General features: G+C 38.2%; 1 protein-coding gene across 1 annotated transcript; it reads left to right on the forward strand.

Moving 5' to 3' along the window:
- The first annotated feature begins 508 nt into the window (after window positions 1–508).
- On the forward strand, window positions 509–7,976 carry LOC102111493 (collagenase 3). Its single transcript, XM_005516217.3, has 10 exons — window positions 509–644; window positions 748–989; window positions 2,084–2,232; window positions 2,331–2,456; window positions 3,327–3,488; window positions 4,072–4,189; window positions 4,789–4,922; window positions 5,266–5,425; window positions 6,162–6,265; window positions 6,822–7,976. The coding sequence occupies exons 1-10, from the start codon at window positions 522–524 to the stop codon at window positions 6,920–6,922; spliced, it is 1,419 nt and encodes a 472-aa protein (XP_005516274.1). The 5' UTR covers window positions 509–521; the 3' UTR covers window positions 6,923–7,976.
- Window positions 7,977–27,297: the final 19,321 nt, after the last annotated feature.

The raw sequence follows: 27,297 nt of genomic DNA on the forward strand, positions 1-27,297 counted from the left end.
TTACAGAAACAAAGAAACCATATCATATTTTATATTCTATAATGTTATTTCCATAAAAATTACTGTTGAACTAGTGTAACTACTGAAAAGTTGCAGAATTTACTTTTAAAATAATGACCTTTGTTATGTATTTTTATTGTTTATCAAGTGGTAAAAAAAACAATTTTTCTAGGAAAGAAAAGTAAGTTATTGCAGCATTTTTGCCAGTTACTGACAGTGGAAGTTACTGCAAAATAATCAGAAAGTGTGGTTTGCTTCTGCCCATTTCTTCCCGCAGCCTATGTCAATATTCAGAGACCTCGTGTTTATACGAGGATACAGTTTCAGAGCCCTCAGCTGGAGAACGGATGCCTAAACCACAGTGTTGGGGAGGAGAAACAAACCAGCCACCTAAGCATGTTTACTTCCAGCAACAAGGAAGTTCTAACTTGTCCCTAAGTGGTGACTCACTGTGTTGAGAGTATAAAAGTAAAGGTAGCTGCTCTCTAAAACATCAGGGCTTCAGGCTTCAGAAATCCAACATGATGCAATCAGGACTTTCAGCTGTTTTCTTTTTCTTGTTGGGTTTGTCATTTTGCCTGACAATCCCTATTCCCCTTGAGGACAGCCATGAATTCACAGAAAAGGACCTTCAGTTTGCAGAGGTACAGTATAAAATAATTAATTTGCATGTTCCAAGAACAACAGTAAGCTGTGCAGCTACAACTGTTTGGAAATTAGGCTTATTGCTCCTTTTCTCCTTCTTAGCGCTATCTCAGGACTCACTATGATCTCCGTCCGAATCCTGCTGGCATAATGAGGAAGAGTGGAAACACAGTGGCAGCTAAACTTCGGGAAATGCAAGCTTTTTTTGGCTTGGAGGTGACAGGCAAACTAGATGAAGAAACATATGAGCTGATGCAGAAACCAAGATGTGGTGTCCCAGATGTGGGGGAATATAACTTTTTCCCTAGAAAACTCAAATGGTCAAAAATGAATTTGACATACAGGTAAATGCCTGGTATTTTGGGTGTTATCACTGTTATTACCTTCTTTCTAGGTGCATTGTCCGATGGGTTGCTCAGTACATGAGGCTGATGTGAGAAGGGTGCATTTGAGTTTGACAAAATCAATGTTGCAGTTTAAAACCCTTACAAGCCCCACTTTTGGAAAGGTGCTCCCAGCCTACATCGTAGCCCAAGAAAGTAAACATTAATTTCTTCCATTGCACTTTGTCGTGGAAAAGGAAACCTGGTGTGCTGTAAGCTAGCAGCTCCTCATTTGGTCTCCATACAGACACTCAGGACACATCCATGGTGCCAAATGAAAGAGAGGTAGGGGCTCAGATCATGAACTTCTCTGGGTCACTCCTTGGCTCTGCTTGGACCTGTTTTCCTGCTTCTGTCTTGTCCTGGACAGAGCGGTGTAGATGAAAACTAACCTGTGACTGTGAGAGCAGGCTCTTCCATTTCACATCCCAGAGGTAGATCTCTGTGTTTGGTCAGACAAATCTCTGTACCATGGCCTCCAAAAAGTTGGCCTTAGGAGGTGAAGGGCTGACAGTTCACAGGGTAGATCCTTCTCCTTTATTTCTGCAAGGTCATGTATCTGGGGTTTTCAACAGCTACAGACTGAATTTATTTAGCAGATTCCAAATATGAAATCACTAAAATATCTTAGTTCCATAGCCAGTGATAAATGTTACTATAATATGGGCAATTATAGCCCATAAAAATCACTTTGGATAATGTTTTGCTCCTCCAGGAAGTGAGGATCTTGAGATATTTTATGACATAAAAAATTTTGAAGTTACTGATATGATTTTACTTAATACTGAATATATCTGTCACTTTCTAATTCTTCTGGTGCATAGAAAACAAATTACAGAAAGCTACTGGATCATTTCAGATACCTCTGAATTATTTTAACTATGATAGAAATGTTTATTTCTTTAATACTGTATGCAGCTGCTAAACTCCTTGTTATGTGATAAGATCATATGACAAAAGCAAAAACTTTTAATGAGGTGTACAGTCAGAAAAAAGTGCATTGCATATTTCTTCAGTTCACACAATTTAACTGGAGATATTAATCTGTTTGACAGAATTATGAATTACACTTCAGATCTGAGACGTAATGAAGTAGACAGAGCTTTCAAAAAAGCATTTAAAGTTTGGTCTGATGTGACGCCACTGAACTTCACCAGAATACGAAGTGGTATAGCTGATATCATGATCTCCTTTGGCACTAAAGGTAACACAGACCAATTATTTTTATTTTATAAGTAAACTATATTCTTATATGCATAGGATGAAGTAATTAATTTAACTGCTTTGAATTTTGCTTTATAGAACACGGTGACTTTTACCCTTTTGATGGACCCTCTGGATTACTGGCACATGCTTTTCCCCCGGGCCCAGACTATGGAGGAGATGCTCATTTTGATGATGATGAAGTTTGGTCAGATGATTCTAAAGGTAACAGAAGTTCCTTTCTTTGTAATGGTGATAGATGGAAAATTTATCCCTGTTTGATATCTGTGGACAGTTTGTTCTGCCTGTTTACTCTTTGTTCATCTTTATGTTCACACATAGAACTCTGAGTTTAACCTCCAATCAAAAATGAAAGTTTAACATGTGCTTAGCATAAATTTTAAGATATAACACTCCTAAATGAAGTGATTAAAAAAATAATGACACAAAATTTTGTCTTTTTGGCATTTCACTAAGGGCAGTTAGTTCTGATCACAGACCTATGGGAGCTGCATTACTGAAGTCTATAGCAAACATACCTCAGCTGCAAATTGTCTGCTTGCATTTAGTTTGAAAATTCATCACCTTGCCTATTCAGGGCAGAGTTTAATTGAACAAAATACCATTTTTTTCTGCACTGGATTAGGTCACCCTCCTGGCATTAATGGTAATTTCTGCAATACTGATATTAATACCGACTCTCTACTGCAGGTGAATTCTCACAAAAAAATATTCTTGATTTGAGTAGGCCCAAGACTTCATCCTAGAGCTTTCCTGTGTTGCTAAGGAATTTCCAGAAATCAAAATCTCCCTACATAGTAACACTGTCATGTAAGAGTTAAGCTGAACACCAGCTAAAACCACCACAGTTCAAAAATGACAAGCAACTATATCTAGTGGAAGGTGTCTCTGCTCAAGGCAGGGGAGTTTGAACCAGATGGCCCCTAAGGTTCCAACCCTTCTGTGATTTAATGAATTATTAAGATTTTTTCCAGGTATTCAGTTGTCTCATTCATTGTCCCATATGTTAAAGCACAGTGTCAAATATGGTGAGGCAAGGAGATACACATTTACTTTTGCTGTGATTTGTTACAGGCTATAACTTGTTTCTGGTTGCTGCCCATGAATTTGGTCATTCACTGGGACTTGAACACTCTAGAGACCCTGGAGCTTTGATGTTCCCAATCTACACATACACTGGAAAAACTGGTTTTGTGCTTCCTGACGACGATGTGCAAGGGATCCAAGAACTCTATGGTAAGTCTGTGTAATATATGATATTTATCTCCTGTATCATTATAACCTGCTGCAGATGCACTGCACAGTTACTGTGAGCTGCAGATGTTCAATAACAACAGTCATGACTGATAAGAAGGATTCATTGGAACAGGAGATGCTTAGATTTAGTAGTTCAGTAAAAAAAAAAATTAAGTAATGCTGCAGAGCACAGTTGGTCACTGACCTGTCTCCTTTTGTGGTAAGTGATGGGGACCAGAGTCCTACCACTTTTTGACCTACCTGAAAAGAGAAGGTAAAACAGATTCTAAAGGCAGAAACAGAATTATCCATTTTTCATTATGAAAAACATTAAGTTTTTGGGGACCTTCAAAACTTGAGATAAAGAAAGCAAGTTCATTTAACACCTTTGCAGCACACTTGAACTGCAAAGTTTGTGAATGTATTTGGCTAGAGGAAAGAGAACAAATTTTTCCAGTAAAAATTTTTAACCCATTATGTTTGTATTCATCATGCTCATGGGAGATCTTCCATGTTCTGTTCGATATGAGTAACAGACAGAAAATTAAAATTGTCAAGCTTACATTATATTATATCATTCCAGGTGCTGGAGACAAAGATCCCAACCCAAAACATCCCAAAACACCAGAGAAATGTGATGCAGAATTATCACTTGATGCAATAACAGAACTTCGTGGAGAAATGTTGGTCTTCAAGGACAGGTAAAGACACTTCCATGTCAAGGATGGTAGGTACTGGATAAAGTTTGAGCAAGCAAAAACACCATTTCGGTTTTTTACTAAAGATTTGGGTAAATGTACATTTAAAAGAGCACAAATCAATATAGATGTCACTTAAGAAACTGCATCATATATCTTTTTAGGCAGGATTTATAATGCAACTCCAGACTTGGCTGCCCACTAATGTGATGTGGAGATACTATGCCTGAAGACTGACATGTTTGTACACATTTTTAAATTCATAGGAATTTCTTCAACATGCCTAAATCTGCTAAATTTTATATGGTTGAAATGTACAGCATTTGTGAGCTTCACATGGGACAGCAGTGTTTCTCTTATGCTGAATGAAAGAAGCTTAAAATTTGTTGTTTGAGATGATCACTGTATGAGTGACAGAAATAGTCTGCAGTTGATGGCTGTGAGGAAAGGAAAGGTCTAAGAGTGGTTCTGTCTATTGAATATTCTGTGATATGATAACCATTAATTCACCAATAATTTATTTTAACTATTGCACGTCAAAGATACGGCTATTCTATGGTATGACAAGAAACATAAAATATAATCTTCCTTTTCTGAACTAGGTTTTTCTGGCGACTGCACCCTCAGATGGTTGAGGCAGAACTGGTGTTACTTAAGTCCTTTTGGCCAGAGCTTCCAAATAAAATAGATGCAGCTTATGAAAATCCCATCAAAGATCTTGTGTTCATGTTTAAAGGTGAGTTTTCAATTTTGTTTTTATAAGAAAAATACACATATTTAATCAAGCTCAACAGGTGTTGTAAAGGTAATTCATAGAAGAGTAAAATATCCTACCCTCCTTCCTTGCTTGAAAAACAGTTTCACCTGATGCACATCTATAAAATTTTCACTGAACTGGGAGATGTACAATTTAGTTAGGATGCCCAGAATCATTTTACAAATAGTCTAATACCTACTGGGTATGTGACCTAAGAATCTATTTTTCAGTTGAAAATAAGGCTCATGGTTTCCTCTTTTTTTTCTTCTCTCAAAACTGAGTCCTTACAAAAGATGCACTCATGCTCTGTTCATACTTTCAGGAAAGAAAGTCTGGGCTTTGAATGGCTACGACATCGTTGAAGACTTCCCTAAAAAGATATATGAAATGGGATTCCCGAAAGAAATGAAAAGAATAGATGCAGCTGTCCATGTGAAGGACACTGGCAAGACTCTCTTTTTTACTGGAAATAAGTACTGGAGGTAAGCTGGAGACAGATCAGTTTTGGTGTCCTTAGTCATAACCTGTCCAGATGTATGGAAAGGTCAGGAGTTTGGTTCAAACCAGGTATTTGGCCAATCCTCTCTGTGGCCTTCATTGGTGCTATAGCTGTATGCAACATGCTGTAAAGGTATATGAAAGGCTTTTATAAATAGGTACAGATTTTAAAAGCTGAATGAATGTAAACGAAGTGCTCTAATCTGGGGGTATTTCTAATATGGTCAAATATTAGACAAATTTCCCATCTTGTTTCCTTGAGTTGCTTGTGTGACATGAAATGGTATCAGTGCTGTGAGTAAGAAATCTGCCCCACCCTAGGGTGTCTCTTTTTTACTGTCCATGAGTGGGACTCACAGTCAGGTCTCATGCATTATTAAGACGTTACCATCCCTTCCCACTATTGCTGGGCCAAGCAGCCTCAGGATAGGTTTGTTGTACCAATAAATCCAGGTACAATAATCTCCATATAATAAAGACTTTATAGATCAGTTCTGAAAATGTAGCTCTATTTGCTTTGTGTTTTATTCCACTTCTGGTGGAGGTGTGCCCTTTTTATCACCCTGAATTTTATCATTGCACTAGACAGAAAGCACCCAAAGACTGCTGGCTTGCTTTGGGTGTGGGTAACTTCAAAACATATAAAGGGCACAGGCCAAACTCCCAGGCTATTTAAATCCTCAGATTTTTTATTCTGTTTTTCTTTTGTGTTTAATATAGTTATGATGAAGAAGCAGAGGTTATGGAAGCAGGCTACCCCAGGCTGATAGAGGAAGAATTCCCAGGAATTGGTGATAAAGTGGATGCGGTCTATGAAAGAAATGGTACATAATCTGATAATGAAACCTTATTACAATTAATTGCCCTTGAAACTTGAGATTAATGTCTTGTAGAAAATTCTGCATTTGTTATTTAAATTTCTTCACATCAACACTTCTCTTCTTGACTAAATCAGTCTTTAGATCTAAATTGTGCTCAGGCCAAAAGAAAGAGCTCCTTGCTTGCTTAGGGAATCTAAAATGACATGCTTTGTGTAGAAATATTATAATGTAGTAACTGGAGCCCATTCCTATCCAGCTTTTCAGGGAGTGTTTCTGAATCAGTGTCTTAAAAGATAAAATGCCAACTATGTATTTTCCTGATCAAGTGCAGTAAGAATTTGACATGAGGTTAAAGAATATCAGTCATTTTAAAACTCTGATCCAGCTCTAGAAAATGGGAATGAGGATCTTTAAAAAATTTAGCTCAGCATTCTAAATATGAAAATGTTGCATTTGAGTAATTAAAAATGAAAATAAGTTAATTATTATTTTAAGGATAATTTTGATGTGACAACACAGTTTCTTAGTGTTAATTCTTTTTAACTTTCTTTTTCCTTAGGTTACCTCTACTTCTTCAATGGACCACTGCAGTTTGAATACAGCATCTGGAGTCAAAGAATTGTCCGTGTCCTGCATACTAACTCCCTATTTTGGTGCTAATTACAGCTGATTGCCATATCACAGGCTGCAAAGCAGCTTTTAACATGTGGGAATATTAATAAAGTGGGCATTTAGGTTTACCAAAGGACAGCAAGGTTCTATGAACAAGTACTAGGCTACCTACCACCAACTGTACACTGTATATATGGATTTATACAGCTGCATGTCAGTCTGGAATTGATTTAACTTAATAGAAAGGACAAAAGAAATAATTTCATTTCATAGCATTTCAAGGCACATTACACCATATAAAGTTTGTCTAGTATTGAAGTGATGCTGGATACATCACACACTTTCATGAACAGTACTAATTCCCAGTATTCTGGGCACACCTAACACCTTTCAGGGATCTCCTAGCATGTCCCAAAAAATAGACCGGGTAAACCCAGGAGCTTTATATTTTTAAACTAATCACTAATCCTTCTTCCCTTTTTAAAATTCCTTTTAACATACTGAGAATTCAGATGTGTAATGAATGATTGAGGGCTGCATGGTGACTCCCTGAGCAAGTAACACCAAGCAGCAACGATGAAGTTTAGGAATTCAAGTATTGAACGGGAATGCCCCCCGGAAGCAGATGCCCATATCATCTTTAGAACAGAGAGAAGGTACAGAAGCAGTGAGATGTCATTCCAAATCAGACAGGAAAGCAGGAAAAGGGAAAAGTACTCCCTGGAGAAATCTTAAGTCTTTATGATACAGGTGAAATAAGAAGGAAGCAGCAACAAGAGAATCACACAGGTTGAAACTGTGCATGATGGTACATTTGGCATCCCAACTCAGATGTTTTCAGCTGGTGTTAAGCAAAGTGGCATTTATAGAGGTTATGCCTGTGCCAGAAGAGAACCTGAACATCCAAAGCAAAATATTGAAAAGAATATATTTTTTCATGTTGGCCACTCTTTTAATATTTACATCAATTGTTTCAGTATATTGTAAGATTTTGTTTTGGTTTGGTTTGTTCTGTTTTGTTTTAATCAATGCAAATTATGTGGGACTGTGATTATTTTGATTTTAAAAAAATAATATTAAATAAACTGGAGGAATAAATTGACACTGTGAAATTACTTAAATTAATTTTTTTTATGCTGCCTGTCACAGAAGCAATACAGAACTATTGGGCAAAAGAAATCAAGATCCCTAATGTGTCATTTTAAAAAAAAAAGATTTTTTTTTTTTTAAATGAAAATTTATTCATTAAGATTTTCACTTCTGTTTAAAAATATGATTTATTTTTGGTCCCTTCAAGAAAAATAATTTTATGGAAAAGAGAAGAAGACAGAAGAGTGAAAAATGGAAAGAACCCTCAAATCTGCAAAATAAGTTGGAATTTGTCCTTATCATTACAGAAAAATGAGAAAATTTTAAGGAATACTTAAAAGCAGGTATAGATTAGTATGAATATTAAATATTAGCAAGTAATTCAAACTATATTGTCCTGTTCTGCCTTCTCAATAACAACTCCTAAGTCAATCAATCATCCAGGCCCTCCAAGCAAAATTCACCAATGATTATTATCTTTAAACAGACATAAATGACCAGGCTTACCTAGTGGTGGGCTAGGTGTGGTTAATTCTGCAGCTCACACAACACAGATGTTTGGCTGAGATAACCTAACAGATTGAGAGGTCTCTTCTGAACATAAAATTGTGAACTAATGAGTTCCAGATCTTATCATGCTCAAAAGAAATGCATGGAAATAGAACTGGAAAAAACCTTTACAAAATGAAAAACTTAAAGTGGACTAAAATCTAAGTTCTGTTTTATGATAAAATATTGAGAAAACTGCTGGGGGAAAAATCAGTACAATTCTCTAAGTATAACGAGCATAATTTGGTTCAATTACATATAAAAATTTCTGACAGAGTGTGCTTGAAAAAATAGTGTTTGATATTGGGCTGAAGTTTCACTTAATTACTTTGGCAGTGAAATAAGGCTCTGGACATATAACCCTAGTCCTTATTTCTCTCAGAAAAAAGACTTGGTGAAAAATTATATCAAAATAATAATGAATCTTCCATAAAGACTAGTTGTTGAGTCTGAGTCTTCTGAGTTTCAAAGGTCTGACATGAGCTGCACTGGCTAAAGGAATGCAAACATGGACAGGGAAGCACGGAGATGTCAATGAATGTCTTTCATGTCCATGTGAATTTCTATTAATATTGAACACTTGGCAGGGGAAAAGCATAGGAAGCCTTCAAAAGCCTTCAGCATGATCATATCCAGCTGCTATCCAGCCCAAACAGACAGATTCCTGTGAGATGCCCAACTGACTGGAAGCAGCCTTTGGCACAAGTCCAAGCACAGCTCTAACTTCTTTGTCCACATCCCAGCAAGAGATGGGAGCTGTCCTGTGGTTAGCTCTACCTCAACTGAGAAAAGTACTGGGCTGTCAGTTTCTGGCATTTTGTTGAGAAAAAAAATGGAAAAATTTAATGTGCTGTGGAAGTGGAAGGCTGAGATCAGAGCCAGAGGGACCCTATTACTGCTGTCAACCAGAAAGCAAAACTCTCCACAGTACCTTGTGCCCTGGGACCCAGGGCCACCACAGGAGAATGACATTGCATGGGTGAGTGGTGAGGACCCAATGGGATATTGCCCAAGACTGTCAAGAACTGAAAATAACTAAGTCTTTTTCCTGAGGCAGAGACTGAACTGGCTGGTTTCCCTGAGGTGTGAGTGAAGAGAGAACCAGAAGGAGGCTGAAGCAGCTGTCTCACAGGATGTAATACAAGCAGAACTAATAACTTCCCACCAGGTTGTTAGTTTTTTATGTGGAACTACACAAATCCACCTAATAGGGAATGGATGGAATAGTCCCTATTTAATAGTAGGGAATTGTGTCAGGGAGGTTTAGATTGGATATTAGAAAAAGGTTCTTCACCCAAAGGGTGGTTGGGCACTGGAACAGGCTCCCCAAAAAGTGGTCACAGCACCAGCCTGACAGAGCTCAAGGAGCATTTGGACACTGGTCTCAGGAACATGGTATGACTCTTGGAGTATCCTGTTCAGGGCCAGGAGTTGGACTTGATCCTTGTGGGTCCCTTCCTATACAGCTCATTCTGTGATTCCGTGATTGATTCTGTGATTCTGTGATTAGTACATGAATAGTTATTGATAAATGCATCTTTTATACCCATGCTGATCTCTGTCAGAAATGATCATTTGAAGGGGGAGAAAAGATAGGGCAAGAAAAGGAATCTGTCAGATTCTCCTCAGGGAGTTTTCTGTGCTGGTTACATGATCCTGAACAAGCAGGAGGACTTAGAGGATGCAAATATATATATATATATTCCAAGTGAGGAAAAAGTAAGAAAACATAATTTAAACTTTCCAAAGTGAGAAACTAGGCAACACTGTAAGAGTTTTCATGAGCTACATGAGATCTAGTAGTAGCTGAGAAACTTGAGAAGGAATTCAAAGTTACAAGAAGGCTTTTTCTTTCTTAGCATAATCTCCAGAAACCTACTCTGAAGACACTAGATGGCAGTGATAGCTTTGCTTCATAGAAATTCTGAACAGAATATGATTATATATAATTAAAAATTATAATGGTAAGTGAGGAAGTCACAGATAAGTAGAGTGAATTTTTACATTATGTGAAGATTTAAAAAACCCTGACACTAATAAATAGAATTATTTATTCTATTGAAATGCAGATCTCTGTGTAAAACATTAGGCTATAATAATGTTCAGGAAGCTTCTAGATATATATTCACTATTGGGGATACTAAGTTTTTAGTCTTTTCCAGAATTCAATGCAATACACTTCAAACAGTACACTCTTGTCCTAGGCATAATGCAATCCCTTAGTCTAACCCCATTAATTTGAAAATTACACATACACATACAGAGTTCTAACTGCCTAAGAATGTGTCAACCCCTCATGGATTTCTACTGGATAGCAAAACTTATCGTTGCAGTATTTTATTGTATTAATTTACTGTATTATTGTATCAGCCTTCAGTCTAGGTCAAAGGATTGTATATTCACTTATGTTGTGGTGAGTGTGTGTTCATCTGTCCTGTTGGAGATGCTTTCTCTTCACACATATACAATTAAACTTTGTGGAAATACTGATGGCCCACTAACCAGAAAGCTTTGGGATGTAGGATCAAGATCTTCTGTTAATTATGTTTTGGGGGATTTTGCACAAAGTGGGGTGTCTGCAGACACTGTGAGTCCACACCAGTTTTGGAGTTTGATGCTTCTGCTGCTTCTGATGAAAAACATTTTCAAGAAAAACCTCAGTAGTTGTCCCTAAGATGATGCAGAGGGTACAAAGCCCACAGAGACTCCCTCCAGCCTGTGATCTTCCTCTTTCCTGCTTAACACAGGGGATGTGGCTGGTACATCCATTTTAGTCACAGCCTTTCGATTACATACCGCAGCTTGAATTTCCAGCCAGTGCTGTTCAGGTCTACAGCTGGCACTTCACCTATGTCCCATGTGCTGTGCTACAGAGAGTGTGCTCTGCCCCTGCCCTTCTACCCACAGAAAGTGGATGAAAGAACATTTTCCTCTAAGGAAACTCCTACCAGGCAACGGACAAGCAGCTTTCAGTCTCTTATTTAAATGTCATATAACAAATTTCCTACTGCCAGAGTAATACAAGATGGTGCATTTCTGTATGTATTGGAGTGAGCCACCCATGTTGTGTCTTGACTTTTTGCTGGACTACACCAGGGTCCTACCATGGGGCAAGAGGAGCCTGATGGAGCTGTGTCCTCAGAATAGTCACATCCATACTGTGTAGTCCCTGCTGGACCTTACATGCTCTTACATGATCCTGTTCTGCTCTTCTGAGAAGAGGAAGATGGGTCATTTTCAGGGCCATGTGCTGCTTTCTTAGCCAAAATGACATTATTACAGAACTCTGTAATCTCATCACTACAGGGAATACCACCTTAGGAAAAAAGTAAGAAAAAATTCTTTTTATTTCTGCATTATTCTTATTTGAATATATTCTTCACAGGAAAAAAAAAAAATTATGCAGCCCTCTTCAGAGTCTGTCATCCTAAGAAGAACCTGTGAAAGTCTGCTGGGAATCAGCCATATCTGAAGGGTCTGAAGTTTACAGTCCTTCCTACTACCTGTTTATCTAGCAAATGTCCTTTTCAGACTCATCTTGGACTGTCCTCAGTCATGTCCCCCACTGTGCCCCATCCTGAGAGGGGTAAGTAGTTTAAGCACTGTCAGGAACTGCTGTGTAGCAGCAGCCCTGTAGTAACCTAGCAAGCATTAGGGAGGAAGCACATGCAAGCCAGTGCAGTTGTGGGGAGGGATCCTTCCTGGGGGTGCTTCTCCTGGGCTGTTGCTGATGTCCCTTGCTGCTCTGCACAGTCTCTGTCAGGAAGGACATAGCAGTTGCAGCTTTGGCTGGTGGAGTTAGTGCTGTTGGTAGAGGAATCAAACCAATTTAGGTGACCTTGGCAGATAACCAGGACTTCAGGGTCCCAACACTCAAGGCATAAAATGCATATATATATACATGTGTTCCCCCATGGTGGGGGGGTTGGAACTAGATGAGCTTGAAAGTCTTTTCTAACACAAACCATTCCATGATTCTATGGTTCTATGATTAAATTAATGGTTTCAGGTTGTTTTCAGGTGAATCAGAAGCATTTAACATATAAAGCCTGGTCCAAATGATGTGCTATTTTGCTATAGCACATTGGTGATATAATTGCAAATAAATCATGCAGAGGTGCATGATGGGTCAGAAGGCATCAATGGTGCAGAGAAGACAGGGTAAGACAAATGCCAGAAAAAACTTGGTCATGAAAGCTGCAAGGACCCATGGGATAAATCATCATGTTTGATGTCTCCCAAAGGAAACTGCAGTACAGGTAAGCCAGAACATTAGAGCTGTCTGCGCAGTTTCAACAAAGGGCAGCCACGATGTGGCCAGGCAGCTGGAACAACTGAGTTTGGTAAAATGGTTGCTCTCCTTCTAGCTACATATTCTGAGCTGTTGGTCTCAGTTGATTAGATTATACCCTGCAGGCAAAAACCACAAAGTAAAGCCCTTTTCATTATTCTGGCAGAGCTTAAACAGACGATTGGTTTATGTCTCAAAGTAGCCCATATCGGAGAGTTAGCTGATGGCTGGGCTATCCAACTGTAGTTTCCACAAATCACCCAAGGACTCTTTCTTGTGAACAGTTTGGGTCTGTAACACTAATTTAGCACACCATTTTTCTTAGAAAGTGCTTTGGGAAGATTTTTGTAGTTCCAGTATGGATATCCTGCACCAAAACACAGGGAAAGAAGCTCCATTAGGGTCATTGGTTCACCAATTATCTTGTATATGAGAACATAATTCCAACTGAGATCAATTTCAAATTAGGAGAAACAAAAATTAAATTACACTCTCAAAGTACTGCAGAATTGTTCTGTCTAAAATTCTGTTGAAAATCGGGGTGCAGGAAATAAAATGCACCCAGGTCTATCTACAGTGGCAGAAAACTGTGGTTGAATTTGCAACAGGGAGATAGAGATCTATAACAGGAGAATGAGGATGTAGTAGGAAATATAAAGCAAGTGATAGCATTAGCTTATTTCCAATGACTGTATTTGTATAATTAGTTTTAGTACCTGAAGTGTGAATATTAAGAAAGAAATAATCTATAAGAGCCTGTTAGGATTTGAATCAAGATTCAAACAAAACAGAAATCTTAACATAGATTTCACTTGATTTTAGTTCAGGGAATCATTTCTCAGATAACAGCTGCTTTGCAAACTGCATTGGAAAATCATTGCTCTCATATAAGCAGTCTCAAATATAAAAGCAATTTCAGAGAAGATACTACAAACACATGTTTTGGAAGAGTACGTGGATATGGTACCATCTGAGCATTTCAAAAAAAGTGCATCAAAAGTGGTTTTCTTCTGAGTGCCAAGGAGGAAACACACAGCTCAGAACTTCGCATTCGGGAATTTTCTGTGCTATGTTCATAAGACTTAGGGTATGAGTTACACTCTCTGAAACTGAGTCACTTGATGTACAAAATAAATATCGGATGTGGGCTCCTTCTCCCTCTGTGAGGCTGCACAAGCATCAACTCCAGAAGGAAAATACTTTTTGAAATTTCAGGCTTAAACAATCCAGTTCTGTGCATGCCTTGAATAAACACCGGAAATTTTAATTGTTATGATTCCTCTTACTCTATTCATAGCTCTCTGCATTAGAATTTTCATGGCACTCCAAGGAATGATTTGCATTATACTGACACGTGTTTAAACTGTGACATATCTCCTTGAATCTAATCATTAGAGTCGCAGAATGTTAGCAATATCCAGCTGCCCAAATCAGGCCATCTCAGATGGTCCTATTCTTTTTCATCTATAATGGAAACAAGGAATAAACAGATCCTGTCCTGTGATATCTCAAGCAATGCTGAATTTTACATAGTTGTTCTTTAGTTTTTTCTTGCATGGATACAGGCGTTCTTAATATCCACACTCTCAGTTGAATTTCAGATTTAAAATAGTAAACTCAACAGATTTTTTTCTGCTCATTATGAAAGGCTACTCTCCTATGATCTATTTTTAAACTTTTATCCTTGTTAACTGAATGTGTTCTTAAATCAAGAAACAGTAAATAACAGGACCTACTCTCTATAAGTTGCTTGTTTTTATATCTTTAGTGGAGTTCTTATTTGTTTTAACTTTAAAACTGGTGTTACAGTTTCTTTCCCTTTGATGTGAACAATATTTTTTAATTCTCCTCACAGTTTTGGCAGACGTTTTTCTTGCTGTCTATTTTGTAAGACTGTGTGACCAGCACTAGACACCATATTCAGGTCAGACAGAATCAGGTCATTATGTTTCTAGAATTATCATTAATCTCTTCCTCTACACTTTATAGCCTTATTTTTTATAGATGTGTATTGGTTTGAGTTGTTATAATAGGTTTACTTTAACCTCAGTCAACAGAGATTTCATCTAATAAGGAAAGACAAGCCACAGGAACACAAATTTAAGAAATGCCCCCAAAATTACAGGAAAATAAGCAGGAGTCAAGGACATCATCAGTATTGCTTCAGTCATTAGCTATCCGCAATTTACTATCTTGTCTGTGTTTACTGAAAGTCAGAGATTTACAAGTTCAATATGCGTCAACACCAACTGCCACTACTGAATCACAAAGAAGCCCAGCCATCCTGTTATAATAGAACCACTCAGGAATAAAGTCATAGCTACTAGTGTTAGACAAAGCCAGAGGACTGTATGAAACTAGGAATTATTTTCCTTCCTCTGATGCATCTTACTACAGAGTACTACCCATTCAGATTACTGTGCCAATCTTATGATGCCAGGTCTTAGAAAATGATTTTATAAGCAGCCAGAGGGCAAGAAATACAGCCTGAAAATACACTTCTGGGAAGCAAAGGATCTGGGAAAATAACGTACTTTATAACAGGGTAGAGATTTAATGAATGTATGGAATGCAGCCCTTGGGGTACAGGATAGGAACAAACAGTGGCAACAGGAAAAGCAGGAAGGTTACTGCTACCAGTAAACTCCACCAGTGCTGTTATCCTTACAAGGGAGGATACATGAAAGCAAAACTCAAAGGAGCAAGAAATGTCAAGTCAACCTTTACAAATATATAAGACCCACAGCTTTGATCTGATGCTGAAATGCATGGGCGGATTAAATCACCCATCATCGCAGATTTGGCTACAAGAATATGGGGCTGTAATTCCAACACCACCACCCCCCAAGACACCTTACAGCAGCCACAGCTGTGTAGGTGACACAGATGTGTTTAGGCTCAGAGTGGATAGACTAAATTTTGATGAGATAATGAAAACAAGTCCCAGTATTATTTCTAGCAGTGCAATTCGTTACTGAAAATAGTGCACATGTAAAATATCAATTTCTTAAAATATCCCAATGACAAAATTAGCCACACTTCCTCTGTGTTAGATGACTAAACAACACACTGTGTGCCTGCACAGCCAAGACAGAAGTTGCAAGGCTGTGTGATAGGGTGATTACTGTACCGTTAGTGACTTGCCATGACAATGACCAAAAGGGACTCCTGCTTCTGAAATGTTGGGGCTGAAGCAGAAGTAAGCTTTAGGGGCCACGCAACTCGAGGTAAACTGCTTTCTGTCTTGGCACAGACATGCTCTTTCTTGTGGACCAGAGAAAAGCAGTCTTCGTAACTCCGGTTTGGGATGAGTCAATTCCTCCTCCAAAGAGTTTATGCTCCAGGGAGATGTAACACACAGGAGCTGGCAGGAATAACCACAGTATCCCATGAGCAGAGCTCCAGCCTGCAGGAGTCAGACCCGATCCATGGTGTACTTCTTTTCCCCAAATCTGGATGACACGCTTTTGCTTGGGGAAGGCAATAACAGAGACAAGGGCCACCAAGAAGAGGTCCAGCAGGGAGCAAGGAGCAGAGAGCAGGGAAGGCAAGAGATGAGCAGGCAGAGAGAAGGAAGGGTGACTACCTCAGACTGCCCTGGACTGTGGCAGCTCAGTGTTATAATGCACCCCGCTCATGTGGGAAATGCGGAGCGGGTCCTTTGCTGCTCTGTTTCCTTCCTATAACAATATCGTTTGTTCTTCATTTGATTCCTAGAGGAAACTGAAATTCAGGTCAGGAATTGCTTCCAGACCACTTTGTTTAGATGTAGGGAAGATGCTTAAGTGCCCTAGCTTAATGAGACTTCTTAAAAGTCTCATTGAATGGCATGACATTGTATCTTCAAACTTTCATACTTACAGTGCTTTGTTACTGAGTTTTTAGATTACAGTCTATACTGGATCTTTTGCTAAGAATGCAGCAGACTCCTAGGCAGATGTGGAGAAATAAAAGATTTCCAAGCCTGCCTGTTTATTCTCTGTTTTCAGAGTCAGGCTGAACCCTTCCTGTTTGAAGTTTCAGAGAATGAAGGATGAGTTATTTTTGTATAAACAGTAAATATTTTCCATGAGCTAGCTGGTTTATCAGATCTTGCGTTCTCAAAAGGAGAGATTTACTGGGGCTTGGTGTTCAGTTTTAAGTAATGCATCTTTCTGCAAAAGATTTCTGTTGCTACTTAACGTAAGTAATGCCAATTAAAGCTGTCCATCCCTGTGTGTGAGATTAGCTAAGAAACTTCGGATGTTGTGTTGTATTCATTCCTTCCCGTTACAATGAAAAGAGAGCAGAGAGCAAACACACCAATTGGTGGTAGTGATCATGCCAGAGATATGCCTTCACAGGCAGAGTCATTGTGGTCATTCCCATGTCTTAGAACACTAAAATCTAAAAAACTGATATACTTCTGGGGTATCTGAGACTACATTTCTAAGTCACTTCAACAGCTAAAACTAATTCAAATACAAACAATTTTTCTGTGCATGTCTGAAAAAGTGGGTCTACTCCATATGCTCAGCAGTATTTTCATTATTTTCCATACTGGAGATCATCACAAACAACTGTGGGGTTTTTGTCTTGGGAATATCCCAGATTTATTGTGTGGGTGTACTACTTGTCTAGCATGATCCTGTTGACTAGTCTGCTTCCTCACTTTGAATCATTAAATATTTCCATCAAGCAGATTGCACATATTTAATTTTGTTCAGCTCTCAGGTGCCACAAACCCTTTCTCATTTGCTGTGTCAGGCATTCTTGCTTCAGCTAGCATGGAGTAAAGAGCAAAGACCTGGAGGGCCTTTCAGCAAAAGAACAAACTAGCCAGGCTGTGTTATGTCATGCAGCAGGAAATAAAGCTTGCTAGGACTTGAATGGAGGTTAATATAGTTTAGATCAGTGTTGAAAGAGCAGTTTCAGTGCCTTCCCTGATAGGTGATTTCTGTAGAAGTATCTGCAATTTGGATGTCATGGAAGCAAGCCGGATTTCCATCCCCTGGGCTCAGCTGTCACATAAATGACACAAATCAGGCATCTCATTCCTCCCACCTTGCCCACCCCTCAGTGCCTTAAATTTTTTCATGTTGTTTAGTTTCAGAGGCTTCAAAAGGAATTCAAGTATCATCCAGCAGAAAACACCTGCAGGTAAGGAGATGTAATACTAGTGTCCTGAGGCTTCATTAAACACTTCTCAGCTATACTCTTGTCCCCAAACCACCTGGCAGTGAACAGGTGATGACACATGATGGCAGACAATGGAACGTAAGGGACTCACTTCTTTAAAAAACCTATTGCAAAACAGTTAATTAGTGAAGGAAGGTACAGGACAACCTTCAGGGAAGTAAGAGAAAGTAAAAACCCAGAAAAGAACATGCACTTGTATAAAGACTTTTTTCAACAGACCTGGTGAAATGCTTCCATAGTGTTCCAGGAAAAAATGAAGAAAATAAGTTAGGTATGTAAGAAAGAAGGAAATTATTTTGTCTAACAGATCTGCAGAATAAATGGTAAAACTCCTTTTTTCTTACTTAGCTGTGAGGTAAAAATAACAGAAGCAACACTCTGGAGTCATTACTTCTTTATTAACAGTGCATACTTCTATCTGTGCAATCATTTCTGAGTTAAAGTAAGTTATTTGTGTTCAGTGGACAAGGGTTGACTTAAAGTCAAATAACTGGGATATCATTCAAATTATTTCAATTTGAGTTTAAGGTGAGGTATTTTTACTTTAAAGTAGAACTGATTGGCTGTGAAAGAAAAAGAAATTTTTCTTTTGGAAAGATAAAAATTATTTTTGTTAAAGAATGAGTTTGGTTTTAGTAATAATTTATTAATCTGAAGGAAAAACCCAGTGGCTTCACAATTAGTTTCCAGAACTGTGGCAGCCTTGGTGCCATGACCTGGGCAGTCTGTTCCAGTGACCAACAACTATCTCAGTGAAACACCTTCTCCTAATGTCCGATCTCAATTTACCCTGATGCAGTTTCATTCCATTTTCTCATGGCTGGTCATACTGGCAGCATGAGTCATTTAAATGAAACAATTTTCACCTTTATCACAGAGACAAACAAAACCAGAAACCAAGCAAAATTTTTTTCTGGCTAAATGCATAAAGAAAGTAGAAAGATTTGGCTTTTATTGAAGGTAATGCCTTGAGGTAGATTAATGTCCTTAAAATAAGGACAACACACTTCATTCTTATTCATAAGCTAAACCTGTCTTACATTACCTAAGGGACTGTGGTTATTTTGCAATCTTGTTCTCTTTCTGTCAGATCCTGGGGCATCCCTGAAGTGGTACAAATTGCTAAATCACCTCCACTGTTCAACAGTGGCTCACTTCCTCAGGTATCTCCTTTTGCGCAGGTTGAGGACTGAGCCATAGCACAGGTAAAGGGCTGAAGCCATCATGAGCTACTGAATATGGTGTTAAGAGGAATATTTCTTACATCTGGTCTGGACACATATTTCCAGTAAGCACATGCCAGCCTTTGCGAGGCCAGATGTGCTGCTGTGATGCTGTGTTGGGGTGTTATTGGGGTCCCCTTCTCTTTGCATGGACACCATCTTCGTACCACATAGTCTAACTTTTACCAGATTAACAGCCTCTGAACAAAATGCTAAGACAGATGTAAAACTGTCCTCTGCTTCCCACTTAGTCAATGAAGGAAGGTAGACAGAAAGTGATTCACAGCACTAATATCTCAGCTTCTGTCTGAAGGCATCTGTTTTTCTTCATTGACTGCAGTTAGGAAACTGGATGACTGTGCTACTAACCTAGACAAATCTATGAAGCTGCTACATTTATGGAAGATTTGTGTTAGATTTAGCCAGATTTCTGACTTTACATATAACACCCTGCTTTTTAATTTTTAAAAAAATATCAAATTGCTGACAGCAATTTGGCAGCATTCTGACAACATTCTGATATGTTGAAGTACTTTTCAAAGTTTTTGTCTTTGGGGCATCCAGTTTCTTTTCACCCTTGGGCCCTCAGAAAATTCAGATCCCCCCCTCATTCAAGTACCTGGACATTTTACTCCAGCTAACTTCTGATCAATTCATTGATTTTGTGCAAGCTAAGTCAAGATGCTATGACCTAGTCAGCCAATGACATTTCACATTTTGTAGTCACTTAGCAAAATTGAAGCCAAAATAGAAATACTTCAAATGGGGGCACTGATTACTGGCAATAACCATGTTGACTTTAACACCAAGTAATACCAAGTTCCATCTGGACCTTGCAACTGTTTTTGTTAGGAAGATGGGGTGAGCCCTTCTGGTGAAACATAAATGTAAACCCATGCTATCCCCTTTTTGTTTTCTTATGCTTTTGTTGAGGCTCAGAAACAGAATCTTTGTATAAAACTCTTTTAATGTATTTTAAGTGTGTACTTTAGGGTGAGATGAATCACATTCTCTGTATGCCAATCTTTCAGGAGAGATAAAACACTAAGGGAAATCAATTTCCAAAGACGAAATCATTCCCAAAGATGACTTTCATGGCTTTTATTTCTCTAAAATAATTTAAATATGATCAGAATCTACACAGTGATCTCAGTCAGATACTCAACTGCACATAATTTTGATCCAGATAAATTTCTTTTGAAGTGACTTTTTTGGTTTCATTCTGTCACATCATTGTGCTTAAGGCCAACTGATTATACCTTTATTGTTTCTCACATCAGCCCACAATGTGCACACATCAATAAATATGTTCCACTCAAAATTTTGCTCTGTCATGTTATTGCTAACTTTGGCCTTGGATTCTTGTTCTGAGATACTATCTACTATATTTGAAAGCCTTCAAAATTTTAATGTCTTTGTCTCTGTTTAGAGTCAAAAATTAAAGATGAGTTGAGTTTAAAAAATCCAGAGTTAAAATTCAGGATAATTATGCAAGAAGGGAAAAAATTAATAAGGGTTGGGCAGAATATATAAAATAAATAACATAAAAAACCAAAAAGGAAGAAATGTGATATATTTGCTTCCAAACAATTGTTTTGAATAAGTGAATCTTCATTGTACAAATATTTTCAAACTACGCTTGAAGACATAAAAAACAGATGATGTAGAAAGATTCAGGAAGCCTCTGTGGTCAATAACACTTTTGGACAAAGAGTGTAGAAGTGTGGGAAAAGACAGAAATAAACCAAATTTTAGCTGTTATTGATAACAGGGAAATGGAGGCAAGGCAAATCTCTGTTGAGAGATTACATGATTCCACCTCTTTCAGTTTTGTCTTTTCCCACGGAGCTCTTGCTCTTACAAAGAAAATAAACAGCCCAGGCTGATCAATATTGTGCAAGTGACAAATCCAGATTAACCCACCAGTTAAGCATTCTAAAGTGAGACCTCAGTAGGCTCCAGCTGAGCATGTAGGTCCATGGCCTCTGTTTGGCAGCACCAGTGGCTTCTCTGCCAGGTGCAGAGACCCTGTATGGGGTTGCAGCTGGGCAGGCCCTGCTCCTGGGATGGGGACTAAGGAGTCTGGGCTCTGGCACTGCACTGGGGAAAGGAAGGAAAGAGCCTTTTCCTGGCTTCAGTTAGTTACCAGCTTTGGCTTGTGTGACAAATCTTACCTGTGAAGTCCAAAGAGACACACTGGGGTTACTCAGCTGGCAGGGACAGGGTGACAGGTGACTGTGGGTTCAGTGTTCAGCCCTCCCCCAGTGCCAGGTGCCACACTGCAGGCAGAGCCTCTGGGCACAGCCAGGCACCCTGGCTGACAGCTCCAGTAAAAGGGGCCATTCTGGAGCAGGGAGGGCACAAAGCTCTGCCACAGGAGGGCACAAGGCACACTACTTTCCAGGACCAGTGGGTGACACTCTGTTGACCTGGGTAGGTGTCCCCAGGAGGCTTCCAGTGGATGCAGAACACCTGCATACATGACACACATGTGGTGCTGCCTCTCCTGAACTGATACCAATAACACTATTTATGAATGTACATGTGCCCCAGGCTCAAGGAGACACACAGTGAATATTTTCTCTCAAGGAAATTCCCTGAACTATTTGCCTTAGCTACTTCTTGGGGATCAGTGCCCAGGCCTTTGTTAAAGTATGTGTGATTTTCAGAATATTCCCCTGTGCCACTGGTGTCTCCTCATTCCCACAGACCTGTGTTTCCTGGGAATTTGTTCAGCCCCCACCAGATCCGTTCTGCAGGGTGTGGAAGTGGGTACGTGACTGCTTCAGCAAAAAGCAAATTCTTCCCAATAGTTTTCACTCAAGAACAGAGCCTCAAGCAGATACTTCTAATTGACTCACTGTGCTAAATAAGTTGTAAACCACCTGAGTCATGCATCATATTAATACTCTTACAAAAGAATCAGCTTCAAGAAAATTGATACAGATTACTGAGACAAAATGATATTTCAACAATACAATTTAAGTTAAATACTCCTTTTCTGAAATACCTTCTGGGAGGCACTGAGATATATTGGTGCATTCTATTTAATTCCACAATTAAAGTATGGTAACAATGAATGCACTGAAGAATTTTTTCCTTAAAAACTCTCCAGAAAAATTAACTAGATATGTTTCTTTTACTGCCATGGGGACAAGATACTATAGGACAATGAAAAAATCCTGTTGCCCTTTCCACATAATTCTTTGTGTAATAACAAACAGAATTTTTTTTCCCCATTTTTTCATTATCCTTCTTGTACCATCACTGTCATTTATAACTGATCAGATATATATCAGAATCCATAAATTGCCTGTGAGCAGAACACACTCTTGTCTGTATTTCCAATTCCCTGTGCTAATGGTGGTTAACATGACAGCCAGCTGGTTTTGGCACTGTCTATTTTACTAAAAGGAAAAATAGAATTGCTTGTACAGCTGCACAAAAATGTGGAATGTCTCTCTTGGAAGGACTTACGTCACTGTTATAAAACTCTTTTCATGGTCAGTGTACACACAGAAGAAACTCTCTAAGAGTTGTTTCACTCTGTCTTAAAGGAGTTATTTCAGGCAGGTTCAGTGAATTATGTTCCCCAGATACCTCTTAAGAGCAATGGGAGCTGCACTATCAACATCTATCCCTGTCTTTACACAGATAAAAGAACAACTGAATCTCAAGCCTGTTGTGCTGGGATCTTAGTACTACGGAAGGACATGACTGCAGCTCAATAAAGTCCTCTAAAGCAGTTTGTCTGCAGGTACGAAGACCTCCCTTCAGTTTCTTCCTCCTTCAGGCTCTGCTAGTTTAGTGAAAGAATATCCTTCCCTTTTCCTGTAAATTAGCTCCTCTCCAAGGTCAGCTGTGCATCCAGAAACCTTACTAATCTTTTCAAGGAATGTTTAGTGTAGACAGGACAAGCAAGGTGTATAAGCAGCTACTAAAGTTGTCCATCTCTCCTTCTCTTTATCTGCCTTTAGGCACAAAAACAGGCTGTGCTTAAGTTTCCTTAATAGCTGTGACAGATGAAAGCATAAGTGCTGCTTTGAGTGCTGGTCCTTCCCTGCTCTGATGGATGTGATTATTGCAGTGTGGAGGTTATAAGGTAGTTTTCATCAAATATTGTTACTTTCATTTTCTTTGCATTAGAACTGTGTTTCAATCTTTCCTGTGTGCCTGAGAGTGATTATTGATCTGCAGTATAGTACTTTGGTAGTAAGGTTAAAGTTAAGGTTGTCCTGATCCAAGTGTAGGAAAAGCAGACTGAGAGAGAAACATCAGAGCTCTGAACTTTATTCTTTCACCATAATTACCCATCTATATGCCTCTCTATGTATTGGCTGTGTTGTTCTCTATATCAGATAGGTCCATAAGAGCATGGATTGCTGTGTACATCAGCTGTGGCACCAGTGTACGGTTAGAAACTACACATTTCTGTTTCTGAGCACTTAGCAGAACACTACTGCTCTTTTATATGCTGTGTTTCAAGGAAAAATAATAATCTTAAATTCAAAATGTATGCTATAAGCAATATCTATTTGATTTCATCTCATGCCTTAATTTAATAGTATTAAAAAATGTGTAAAACCAGAAATCAAAATTTTCCAGGTTCTAGAGAAAACCTATATTTAATATTTTCAGTGTTCTTGCTACTCAACTTCTTCTGAAATTAATGTGGATTAATTTATTTTTTTTTTTAAATAAGCTCTTTCCCTTAATTTGTCAGCTTTGAGCAGGAAATGGTTTCTGAATATGTGAAGTAATAAGTGGTGTAGAGGTTTGGAAGAGCTAACACATAATATGGGAAATTTTGGGTGGTTTTGACTAGTTACACTTTTAAGGGAAAGGGAAATCTTGTTGTTGGAAGAAAGAAAAACAAGGAGTTGCCGAGCATATTATGTTTGAGAAATAATGAAAAATTCTCTATTAAAAATTTAAGTCTTGTATGATTACTTTTAGCATATATTCATTATTATCTCATATTCCATATTATGGAATTTCTCAAGTGGGCAGCAATTTATTTCATTTTTTGCCCAACTATGATTTTTATTCAAATTGAGCCATGCTTAAGCCCTTATTGCAACAGGATAATTTTTTCACTCTACCATCAGTGAAATCTCTATTATCACCAAAGAAAACTCAAACCAGATTCTTTCACACTCTACATAAAACGAACAATCTTTCATGTCAATCACACTTTTCTTAATTTTTCCTACAATGATAAGTGAGTATGTTCTCAAATAAACATCAAAGGAGACAAGAAATCCTTTATTTGCAGTACTTGGGAACAAACTATGCACAATTCATCTTTTCAGAAGAAATAAACCATGGAAATAGTTTCTAGATTTTGTATTAGAAGTTGGTTTCAGATGTATTGGGATGAACTGTTTCTTTAACAAATATTTTTTTTCTCACCTTTACATATTCCTGGAATATAAGGGAAGATATACCTGTCTCTTGAAGAATGTTGGCAGGTCAAAAGAATGAAGCTTTTCAGATTAAAAAGAAATCAAGATTTTAAATGTTCCTGCTTTCCTTTCACTGGATGTCTTCAACTAACATTAATAATACCTGGACAACAAAAACAACTGTTCCTTTTCTTATTTTTCCATCTACTGTGAATAGAATGATAATACTTCTGTATATTTTGTTGCCTTTTTAATTAATTCACAAATAACATTTGTGTTCTGAAGTAGAATAAGGAGAGACTATATGACACACATGTTAGAAAAATTATCCATTTTACACTGCACCCCAGCTGTGACAAAATAAAATTTGGATACTGCAGAGGCAAATTCTCTATAATGTAGGTCCTTTGAGCATTACAGTGTTGAAAGGATAATCCTGTGTCACCTTGGACAATTCTAACTCTTTATTTTGCAGTGCAAGTCCAAATATCAGTAACCACTTCAAGAAATGTATATTATGAAAAAAATATTTTTAAAGTATATTAAAAACCCCACAGCCTATTGCCTGTGGTCTTTTGACATTTGTACTATTAATTAAACTGAATCTCCTAACTATTTTTTAATGTTGCAGGTATCTATTTGCTAAATTGCATGGATAAAAGAAACTCTTATTAAATAGCAAAATGTTCATGCCAGTAAAAATAATTTTTTAAGGTTTGAAAGATAAGCAAATGACTTTAGAATCAAATGCAATATGAGGGGTTTTTTAATGGTTTAGCTACAAGCGCATTATGTAATCTCTGTAGGGAGGGATAGTTGCCATGTGTTGGGGTGAGGAAATTGTTACAAAGGTACAGGTAAGGCTAACCAGAGTTTCCCAGGGAAAATAAATAATATTACAGTTATTGCTGGAGAAAAAGAGAAAGACAAGTTTTGACCTGTGGACAGTAGGTAGTGAGTGGGAGGGAGTTAATGATGAGCCTAACCGTGTGTGTGTTGATGCTGAGGGTTTTGGTATTGAGCACAGCCGTGTGATTTGGTGCCCAACACATCTGTGAGAGACATATTCTAAGTCTCCCTTGGTTTACCCCTGCTGGCTACTGAGAGAGTACATGGTTCACTGGATGAAGAGCCCTCCACTGCAAGAAGTTCATGTATGATCAGGAAATCATAATGGGTTTGTGATGAAGTGTTTACAGCAAGGGCAGGAGAGATGCACTGACAAGCCCTGTGTGTCTTGTAAATGCATGATCTAGGGAAAAATCAGTCATTATGAATTACACAGCTGCCTATTACTTCATTCCTCAAACTCCATGAAAACCCACAGCACTTCATTCTGTTCACATACACCTGAACACTTCTCTTAAATCTGGGAACAGTTTGGCATGTCTTTAGCATGTGAAATAATATCCTAAGGCATTTTGGAGAGAAAAGACTGTGACCAAGTCTTACAAAACTGTAGTGAAGCAACATCCTGATGAGCCTGCCTTGTGTTCTTTAATTAGCTGGAGGCCACAGGATAATCATTTCCAAGTCATGTGAGTCCAATTCCTTGAGAACATTGTGAGCACGAAAAGTAATTTAATTTAATATCTGTAATCTAATCCCTGTCCATGTTCATGACTGCACATACAAGCTTGGGTCATGTCCCATCCTCACCAGTGACAACTGGAGAAACTTCTGCCCAGAAGCCTCTTCCTCTGCTCTACAGCAGAGCTCATCCCTCCCTGACACACTTCACTCAGATCACTTGGATTTAATTAGCAATTAAGGTTGCAAAGGTTTTGCAGTTCAGCTTATTTTGGATGAGGCAACATGAATCCATTTGAATACCTCAGCTAGATGTTCAGCAGTCCCTCTACAGGCACATAGTGGTGAGCTGGAGGAGGACACTGCTGGAAAGTGACATATTAATTAGTAATTTCATATCTGTGCTTTGTTTTGATTCTGCATTCTTGAGATCACAAGTGGTTCTCTGTTAACTACAAGAATCCAATGTTCAAAGTATTTTTTTCATGTAAATTAAATGGATTGTGAATTTAATTCTTGTAATATTTTTTAAAATGCATCTTTTTTTTTTTTTTTAGTCAAGAAACATTTTGGAGTTATGTTCCAAGACAGTTTAATGTGTTAACTGTTGTGTTTGATTACTTGAATTGGTATTCAAAATAAGTAAATTCTTTGGTATGCAGGAATAAAAGAGATGTAGAAAGCCAATTACTTACTTTTAGCTTAGCATTTCCGCGAATGCACAATGACAGCACCTTCACTAGTCAGCGTCTTTAAAGAAGTGGTTTGAGATATTGACTAGCCTTTTAAACAAGAGTTTAAACTAAATAAATATTTTTAATCTTTTAGACATACAATAAGCATCCAATTATTTTGGCTTCTTAAGTTTGGCAATTGCCCTTTCCTCTGTTGCTTCATGTCCTAGAACATCACTAAAACATTGAATTGTCAATTTTATTACAAAGCTGATAAATTACACCCTTTTCTGCTATGGTAACATCTAGAGATTTCCCTCTTCATCACATTGTTCAAAGACATCCTTCTGCTAAGTGAAATCTTTGTGGTGCAGCTGTGCTCAGAGCAGACAGGGCTTTAAGGTGGGTATTAACACTTTATTGTATTCCTCAAAATAAAGAAAAGATTGATTGCACAAATGCTGTTGGTCTCCAGATAAAGAAG

This window comes from Pseudopodoces humilis, chromosome 2 (assembly GCF_049639895.1).
Source record: "Pseudopodoces humilis isolate 2021_Gansu_Grassland_sample_001 chromosome 2, ASM4963989v1, whole genome shotgun sequence".
NCBI lineage: Eukaryota > Metazoa > Chordata > Aves > Passeriformes > Paridae > Pseudopodoces > Pseudopodoces humilis.